Here is a 9,876-nt window from a genome sequence, read left to right on the forward strand (position 1 = left end):
GCTACTTAGCTTTGCAAGTGAAGAATGATTTTATTTATTAATGATGTTTTGATTTGGCTAATACTTATTCTAGGAATGGCATTTTCTCTATCTTTCTAAATTGTCTAATTTTATCTTAAATTAGTTCTTTTTTGGGATTGAATCTATAAGTATATCTCTCATCTATAGTTGTGGATTTATTTTCTATGTATAAACTCAATTGTCCTTTGTGTGATTCTCTTCTCCACTTCTCACATTATTACTTTATTCATTTTTTATACTCATTTTACATGTCTAATACTTGTGATATTTAGAAATACCTTTAGAAAATTATCATTAATAATATAAGGGGAGACATTCTATTAGTTAAACTCATTGAAATATTAGGTAAAGAATTGTGATTCTCCTCAAGCATACACACACTTCTAGGGTAATCACGGAGATCTGGATTCTTTTTAATATGCCAATTGAAGAGTTTGTCTCCCCTATTGCAAATGATATGTGAATGATGCTTCAAAGTTAAGAAGATATGACATGAATGTAATTGAATGCCCTTAAATATTAGCATATACAAGTAAATCATGCCAATTAATACTTGGTAAAACAATTCTACTGAAAAAAAATGTGCAAAAATTAACCAACATTTAAATTTAGATTTTATATAGTCAATGATTATTTTCACAACTTGATCAAAATGACCTTGGATATGCAAACTATCAAGTCTAGATGAATACTACTTTTGTTAAGGATAATGTAGAAAGAAATTCAATAAATACAAGTCTTGAATGATTATATTAGAGTACATGTATAAGAATAAGGTAAGAGTTAAATGTTTGAGCCAAGTTTTCACAAGTATGTGTCATTTTGCAATATATACATGTATTAAGACATTCTCTCAAAATAATCACAAAACATATAAAAAATGGCATGAATATACAAACTTTACCATTACAATATCTTTTTAATTAAAAAATGAAATATTTTATATTATAAAATTTTAAATAAATGTGTCATTTATTTAATTGAAAAATAAATAACATCTGCATCTCCTTTTTTCTCATAATTTTAAATGTGTCATAAATAGTATCACAATCTAAACATTATTTTATCTCTTCGAAAATACTATCTACTACAAAATATAATAAATGGACATTCTTATTATCTAATTGACTAGAATACAAATGTAAACCTAGGAAGTATATGTAGATGAACCTTCCTTATTCCCTAAACCAGCCACATATATACCTCTTGTATTTGTCTAAGGCTGAAGATGAGTGTGTTGTGAATAAGTGAGAGGTGAAGATGACCTGCACATCCTTCATTCTTTCTATTCTCGCATTGCCAGCGTAGCCTAGATGCTTGCCAAGAAAAGCATGCTATACCAAGCCAAGTCAAGTCATTGGCTAACTTCCAGGCATTTGTTATTACAGACTTTTCCAGCATAGTCCTGATGCTTGCCAAGAAAAACACGTTGTACTTGTTGGGAAAAGAAGATGAATACCAAGTCAAGTCATTGGGTAACTTTCACAGTGTCGTAATATTTGTCATTACTAAAATATTGTTGTTCCTTGACCAGCGTAGCCCGAACGCTTTGAATAAGTGAAGGCTGGAGATGATTCTGTGCTATGAATAATTGAAAGCTGAAGATGACCTGCACATTATTGTGTCTATTCTTGCATATTATTGTGTCTATTCTTGCATCATAGCCCAAACACTTGCCAAGAAAAACACGCTATACTCATTGGGAAGAGAAGATTAATACAAAGTCAAGTCATTGGCTAACTTTCATAGAGCTGCAATATTTGTCATTACTAAGATATTCTTTTGCGTGCAAGAAGATTATTTAGCTCACTATCGTAGTCGACATGTTTGTCAAATCAATTGGGTCCACAAGTGATGAATGAAGTGTCTATTGTTGGAGTCGTAACATTTGTTCTTACTACAATTTTCTTCTGCGTGCGAAAAGACTCATTAATTTGAACAGTTTCGTCGGCATAAGACAAAACTAAGCTACTTTCGTCGGCATTAGTTTGGTTCACATCATTGTTGTATTTGTCTAAGGCTGAAGATGAGTGTGTTGTGAATAAGTGAGAGGTGAAGATGACCTGCACATCCTTCATTCTGTCTATTCTCGCATTGCCAGCGTAGCCTAGACGCTTGCCAAGAAAAGCATGCTATACCAAGCCAAGTCAAGTCATTGGCTAACTTTCAGGCATTTGTTATTACAGACTTTTCCAACGTAGCCCTGATGTTTGCCTAGAAAAACACGATGTACTTGTTGGGAAAAGAAGATTAATACCAAGTCAAGTCATTGGGTAACTTTCACACGTAATATTTGTCATTACTAAAATTTATAAAGCCATTTCAACAAATACATTTTGTACATCCTTGATATGGAACACAAAACTTGTTCATTTTATTTGCAAAGATACTATTCTCTGCTTTATCTACATTTTCATATTTCTCGTGTATTTATACAAAAGAGCATCCAAAGATACCAAAAATCTTATTTTGACATAAGCAAACATTGTCAAACCTTAATTTACTCTTACAATTTGCATTAACTTGAATGTTTTAAAGAAATTACAATAATAAATTTTGTGCATGTGCTAGAATCGTTATACTCCAAGAGAGCACATCTCTTTGAGGCACTACTTCAAATTCTTTATATTCCTTTTTTAGGTTTTCCTTTTTTAATATACTTCTACTAAGGGAATTCTAATTACAACATGGGGCAAAGTTAAACATCTAATGAAATTCATTTATTTACTATGCTTTGATGGATGTCGATATTCTATTCTAGAAATCTTAATTTGGTAGATGGAAAATTATGTTGGCAAAGGGAGTGGAATTTGTCTATCCACTTACCAAATGTATTTTCTTGAAATTTTAAAATCTTTTCAATATATCTATTTTATGTATATATTAGTATTATTACAATTGATGATGACATATCTCTTTAACACATTTTCAACTTGTTCCAATCAATACAATTATTAGTGTGTGGAAATGTATACTAAACATGATACAACAATGCCCTTGTTACCAACACAAAAACATGCAACAATGCCCTTGATCCATCTCATGTAGAATATTATATTGTTTCTCCTACCTACCACACCTATTTCCTACCTACCCTTGTTTCTTATTGAGCCACATGTCATGTTTGTGTGCTCACATATCCATATAGCCTTGCCTATATAAGCAGGCTCATATTCATTGTATGTATTGATTGATGATCCAGTTGATCAATATTTCATCTTGATAGAATACGGTTTATTCCTATCAATATTTTGTCTCTATTTTGTACTTTTCATTGAGCTCTTGATCTTGGCAAAATCTCACAAAAAACAAAGGATTAATTATTATTACATGGGTACTGTTCTAGTCAGTTAGAGCATAGTGCACAAGCTTTATAACAGTGTCATTGATATGAAAATCAAGAATGTTCACAATCCTGGATAGATTTGCATACTGGATGCTCTTAGATAATAAGCACAGTATTGTTATTATCATCAAAACCATTCCATGTCTCATAGAAGCCATTGCAGGAGAATAATTACTTATAGAAATTTATGAACATCTATGCTATACAGAAAGCCTTAAAACCAATTATATAGGCTTGAGAAAAAGGTAATATACACCTCGAAAAGCCCAATAAAAATATAAATTATATAATTAAAGTTTAGTATAGTGCTTGCATATTATTGGCAAGTCAAATTATCATTCTCCTTGGGAAAATAAACATTCATAATGTCACTCAGTCTGTAAGACTCCATTAGTGGGTTGGTAGAGAGTAAATTTTATATTGAAATGGGCTATCAATGGAATCAGATTTGGTTTCTTTTCTAGTGTAATCAGCTTTTAAGTCAATATAAACTATGGGAGCATGTTTAGCTACAACTTTGTGGCAGCTATGTTCTTCTGTAACTATTGTAACTATTATTGATAATAATTATTTTTATTCCAATAAAAAAACTATAGATCCATATAAGATATTTATAATATGAGAAATAGTTACATGCTTGAATTTCTAGGAAATAGTTACGCATAATTTTTAAAATGAAAAATGTTAGCATGAAGTTGTTTAGTGACTAAAGGACAGAATCTTAGATGTAAGATGATGATTTGGATAAGAGTATCTTATTTGTATTTATTTAAGTAGTAAATCATAATTAAAGTTAATAAAAGTTGGAAAACGATATATTGAAAGGTTATTTTTAGAAGTTAAATATAAATAAATACGAAATTCAATTTGGGGAATCAAGAGTAATGTGGATTTTGTACCTAATTTATTCATTAATGATCAAAAAGTAATAATCTTTTTTATGATCTCAAAATTAGAATAAGGTAAGAGGTAAATGATCAAGCCCAAGCTTTACACTAGATTGTGTCATTTTACAATATATACATGTATTAAAGCATTCTCTAAAAATAGCCATATAAAAAATGTCATAGATATACAAAATTTACCATTATAATATCTTCTCAATAAAAAATAAAATACAACTAATATTATTAAAAAATTAATTTGTATGATTGATATAACGGAAAATAAACAACATGCACATCTCCTTTTTGCTCACAATTTCAAATATATCATAAATAATGTCACAATATTCTATACATTATAAATATCACAATCTAAACATTATTTCATCTCCTCACTATATAGAATGAACTACAAAATATAATACATGGACATTATTATTATCTAGTTGACTAGCAAACAAAACAACAATATTTATGTAGACCTAGGAAGTAGATGTAGATGAACCTTCATTGTTCCCTGAACCAGCCATATTTATACCTCTTGTATTGTCAAGAAAAGGTGAGATGTCTATTGGTAATTGAGGAGTTTTAGGTGTACCAAGAAATGCACCTCTGATTGTATTTAATCTCTCAACTATCTCAGTCATATCAGGTCGCTCTTGAGGTGACTCCCTTGTGCAAAAGAGCCCAATTTGCATAAATTGAGTAAGGCATTCTATTACAATTGATGTCCCTGATTCATGAGCATCTATAAGCAAACAATTATCCACCACATCTGAGATTCTATTTGGAAAATGCATTTCTATCCATTTTTGTAGATTGATTCCTTCAGTGAACATATCATCTGTTGGTCTCCTCCTTGTCAACAACTCTAGAATTAAAATTCCATAACTATATACATCTCCTTTTGTAGTAAGCTTTCCAACTATTCCATATTCTATAATAACAAATAAACAAGGATCAAAGACTCTTAAGTCATTTGAAGAATTTGATGATGTATAAGATAAAGAAAACTAGCAAAAATGCATAATGAAATAATGAGAAATATATACCTGGTGCAATGTAGCCAACAGATCCTTTAAGTGCATCTGTAGAAGTCAAAGAATCCACAGAATTGCCGAAAATAATATTGGAAAGGCCAAAATCTGCTATGTATGAAGTCATGTCATCTCCTAACAGGACATTATTGGGCTTGAGGTCGCAGTGAATCACTTGAACAAAGCAATAATGGTGAAGATATGTCATTCCTTCTGCTATCTCCATTGCTATCCTTATTCGATCACTCAAATTTAATCTGCATCTACCTCCTTCTGAATGATACAACCATCTCTCTAAACTTCCATTTGACATGAATGGAAGAATTAAGGCTTTGAAATCAAGATTGGAGCATGCTGAAATTATTTTTATTACATTGCGATGTCGAACTCTCTTTAATGCATTGCATTCTCTGCTAAAACTTTGGTGAGCATGTTGATCTTGCAACTTGAGAACTTTAACAGCAATATTTGTACCATTCTTTAGAATTCCTTTATAAACTGACCCAAAGCTACCAATTCCTAAAAGATTTTATCACTAAACCCACCAGTTGCATCTACAAGTTCTTCATATGAAATTTTTGGAGGCCATACATTGAGAGCAGGGGTACTAGAATGTCTACATAATATATAAGAAAATAGTACCAATAGAAGAGACATGATCAAAATTGCAATGCCTACTATGACAGGAATAATCACCTTTTTGGAGACTGATGGCTGTTTGTGATTGGAATGAGAGCATGGTGGCAAGTTTATCCATCCACCACAGAGGCCAAGATTTCCCATAACTTCTGAGGCATCGAGTGTTGCGAAAGCTCCTTCCTTTGGGACCTCTCCAGTCAACTGGTTTGAAGAGAGATTGAGATGTCGGAGCATTTTCATCTTTTTGAAAGTCACCGGTATCATACCTGACAAATTATTGCGAGAAAGATCCATGTACTGCAGATTTTGCAGATCTGCTAGTGATGCAGGTATTGGACCCTCAAATTTATTCCAAGAAAGATTTAGATATTCCAAACGCTTGCAGCTTGCTAGTGCACTAGGAATGACAACCGAGAAATTGTTTTGAGAAAGATCTATAGCTAAAACCATAACCATTTTACTCATTTCCAAAATAGAACCTTGCAGGAAATTGCTGGAAACATTGAAATAAAACTGGAGATTTTGAAGACCTGCAACTTCAGGAGGTATGTTTCCTGTTAGTTTGTTGTGGGAAAAGTCCACCGTCTCCAATGTCTGACATCTCCCTAAACTGGCAGGTATTTTACCTGATAGTTGATTGTGATTAAGAAGAAGGTCTCTTAATTGTGGAAGCTCGCCAAGACTATCTGGAATTTGGCCTGAAAGCATATTCTCAATGAGTGACAACAATCCAAGCCTTATTGATTGTCCAAAACTTTCTCGAATTCTTCCCTGCAAATTGTTTGCATCTAGATATAATCTTTCCAGATTTGGAAGGTTGCCAAGTGCAGATGGAATGGTCCCATTGAATCGGTTTGCACTTAGATCTAATGTTGCCAGGTTTGTTAGGTTAACAATCTCATTTGGTATGTTTCCCCCAATTTCATTTGAGCCCAAAGATAAAAAAGAGAGTGAATTTGAAAGGCGACCAACTGAAGTGGGCAAGACGCCAGTGAGATGATTATCTCCCAAAACAAGAAGTTCCAAGCTGGAGCAATTAGTTAGCACTGTTAGAATAGGCAGACCGCTGCTTCCACTTACAAAATTATTTCCGTGCAAAATAAACGATCTCAGCTGCTGCATTTTACCAAATTCCAGGGGCACTGTGCCGCTCAGTTGGTTCGTCGCCAAATCCAGCTCTTCCAGGTGAGTCCAATTCCCCACTGAGCGGGGTATTTCTCCACTGAGTTGACTTTTCCACAAAACCACTTTTTGTAGCTCTGACAGCCTTCCAAACTCCCATGGAATTGGGCCGTTTAAGTTGATATCACAGAGCTCCAAAGTTTGGAGACGAGTGCAATTTGAAAGGGCAACGGGGATCAACCCTGTTAAGTTATTCATGCAAAGATCAAGCCATTTTAGCTGACTAAGCATACCCAACTCGGCAGGAATACCACCTTGGAGTGCATTTTCGGACAAACTAAGGATATTCAAAAAGGACATGTTTCCTAAGAAAGGTGGGATAATACCTGTCAATTCGTTTCCTCCTAATCCTAGGGCTTCTAAATTTGAAAGATGACTAAATTCAGGTGGAATGCTTCCACTTAAATTGTTATCAGACAACTGAAGCCATCTCAAGCGAAATAGCCTTCCAAGCTGATATGGAATATGGCCCTGGAAACTATTAGTTTTGAGATCAAGTACTCTGAGGAAGGAAAGATTTCCGAGAAAGGAAGTAATCCCATACCAGTGAGATTCAAGGAAACCACACGCTGTCGACGAGAAGAGCATGTAATGGATGAAACCACAATTTGTTATGGCAATATCATTTGTCAATATTATTAATATTATTATGGCTACTATTTTTTTTTTGATAAAAGTGGATGAAACCACTAAAATTATATTAAATCTATAATTTTTTTACATGTGTCTGGTTCAAAGAGCACTGAAGGGAAAGAACCAGTAAGAAAACCCTTCAGTATTGCTCAAGAGAACATAAGTCTGTCTACCCAATACAAAAAGCCCATAGGCATCCCAAATAAACCCCCCAGATACGTAGCCAACCACATTAGATATAAAGGAAGTTGTGAGAACCAGTCTAGAAGAAAATATCTCAAAATGGAGCCAATGATGTCCAACCATAACCAGTGCCATCACCCCAAAACCAATCTGTGTATATACCACATGATTCCAAGGCTCTGAAGAGAACAAAACTCAAAGCGAGAAGAGAACCAAGAATAAGCGATCCTGCCAGCACAAATATGGTGAGCAAACATATGCCAATCCAGATAAAAAGAAGAGAAGGGTGATGAAAACCCTCAGGAAGCAAGATGAGACCGATCCATAGAATAATCCAAAGCAAAAGCCAAAGAAGTAACAACAGGATAAGAAACCATCTGCACCACCATGTTAACTGCTCTTTCCAATTCCTCGGAAAAAGCCACCATCCACCGATTTTGACAAGAACTCTCCATAAAAGACAGAGCATTTTGTGTTAGTAAGAAAAAATGCAAAGACAGAATGGATGCCATATTTGCACACCATCAAGAATATAACAGAGAACGAGATCACCAGGTAATGATTATCCTTCCATCATAAGAGAAAACAGCGAGCAAGAGGCTGCTCGACCGATGATGAAATAAACCCATTCCTCACAACAACCGCAATCATTACATTGCAATTCCCTAAATATCAGATCAACCACGATGCCAAATGATTCAAAGAAAGGACCAACTCTTTTCATTATGATACAAAGCCCCGTGAGAAAGGCACCAACTTTCGACCACAAAGTAAAATGATTACTAAAAAAGAAGAGGATCTAACAAATATAACTAACATACCCCTGCCGAGTAGATACTAATTAGCATGTAATGAGTGGAGTTGAATATAGACCAGTACCAAACAGTCCCCGAAACAAAACTTGAATGCCATCAAAAGGAAACTGAGATACCCACCGACAAGGATATTCTCAATGAACAAGAATGCAGCCAAACAGGACAGACAGATAGCAAAACAAAGGCCCATACAATACCAAAACTACCAGCCAAATAAAAGTTGCCCCTCCAACCTCCATACTTAGTGAGGCGGTACTACCAAATATAGCTACAACAGAGATGTTTCCATAAGGGAGGACAACATCCCCCCTATAGCCATATAGGGAAGTGAAAAAACACACAAAGCAAGGAGACAAGAGAAGACAATACCATAAAGGGGATCTCAATCCGATAGTAGAAGCCACAACAATCTCCCTACTCCATGAGGAAATTCTAACAGGAAATGTCAACAACAAAGGTATTGTCTCGAAGACCAACACCTTCACTACAAACACTTACGAAAGAAAACCACATCAAGCATAGAAAATGAAGGAGGTTTCTGAAAGGAGATCTTGCTAAGAAAGAAGCTTCATGCAGGAAACAGGAATGTCCGAAAGAGAAACCTCTAAGAAATCAGCATCCTCAGCAATAGCCTTATTCACCAAGAAATCTACAATGACATTGATCTCCCTAAAACAGTGAGAGATAGAGAAAGTGGAAAAGCACTTTAATTGCACAAGAATGTGGTCTGAAAAATACTACAAATGCCAAGAGAGACATTTTTTGGCAACAACCGCTTGAAACACCACCATTGAGTCTCCTTCAATAACAATATCTTTTATGTTTAATGAAAGAGCGAGATCAAGCCCAAAGGATAAAGCCTGGAACTCGGCCACATTATTAGTACCCTGACCAATATGTTTTCCCACGGTTTTAATGATCTTAGAAGAATGATAAAAAATAACTACTCCAACACCAAACCTTCCCGGATTACCCTTAGAAGCCCCATCAAACTGAATTTTGAATGAAGGGAAGGGGGGAGGGCTCATTTAGCCATCTTGCGTTTAACAAGAGAAGATAGTCCATCTGATATAGCCCCGTGGGAATGCATTAGACAAAGTGAAGACCATTTCCAGGTGACCCAATTGTCCCAGTGA

General features: G+C 34.6%; 2 protein-coding genes across 2 annotated transcripts; both read right to left on the reverse strand.

Annotated features, from left to right (window-relative positions):
• Window positions 1-4,565: 4,565 nt before the first annotated feature.
• On the reverse strand, window positions 4,566-7,697 carry LOC131050591 (putative leucine-rich repeat receptor-like serine/threonine-protein kinase At2g24130). The gene is made up of 2 exons (XM_057984791.2): window positions 5,304-7,697; window positions 4,566-5,188 (listed from the first exon to the last, which is right to left on the reverse strand). Exon 1 carries the CDS (start codon window positions 7,695-7,697, stop codon window positions 5,808-5,810), a length of 1,890 nt encoding a protein of 629 aa, XP_057840774.2. The 3' UTR covers window positions 4,566-5,188; window positions 5,304-5,807.
• LOC131050590 (putative leucine-rich repeat receptor-like serine/threonine-protein kinase At2g24130) lies at window positions 4,734-5,514 on the reverse strand. Its single transcript, XM_057984789.1, has 2 exons — window positions 5,304-5,514; window positions 4,734-5,188 (listed from the first exon to the last, which is right to left on the reverse strand). The coding sequence occupies exons 1-2, from the start codon at window positions 5,512-5,514 to the stop codon at window positions 4,734-4,736; spliced, it is 666 nt and encodes a 221-aa protein (XP_057840772.1).
• Window positions 7,698-9,876: the final 2,179 nt, after the last annotated feature.

The sequence above is a fragment of the Cryptomeria japonica genome, chromosome 8 (genome assembly GCF_030272615.1).
Source record: "Cryptomeria japonica chromosome 8, Sugi_1.0, whole genome shotgun sequence".
NCBI classification, from domain to species: Eukaryota; Viridiplantae; Streptophyta; class Pinopsida; order Cupressales; family Cupressaceae; genus Cryptomeria; species Cryptomeria japonica.

Bases quoted from the DNA above. Each gene is read 5' to 3' on its own strand.
- LOC131050590 (XM_057984789.1), bottom strand. From the start codon at position 5,514: ATGGAGATAGCAGAAGGAATGACATATCTTCACCATTATTGCTTTGTT. The intron at 5,189-5,303 runs GTATATATTTCT...TTGTTATTATAG, and splicing joins TGTTGGCTACATTGCACCAG to AATATGGAATAGTTGGAAAG.
- LOC131050591 (XM_057984791.2), bottom strand. From the start codon at position 7,697: ATGCTCTTCTCGTCGACAGCGTGTGGTTTCCTTGAATCTCACTGGTAT.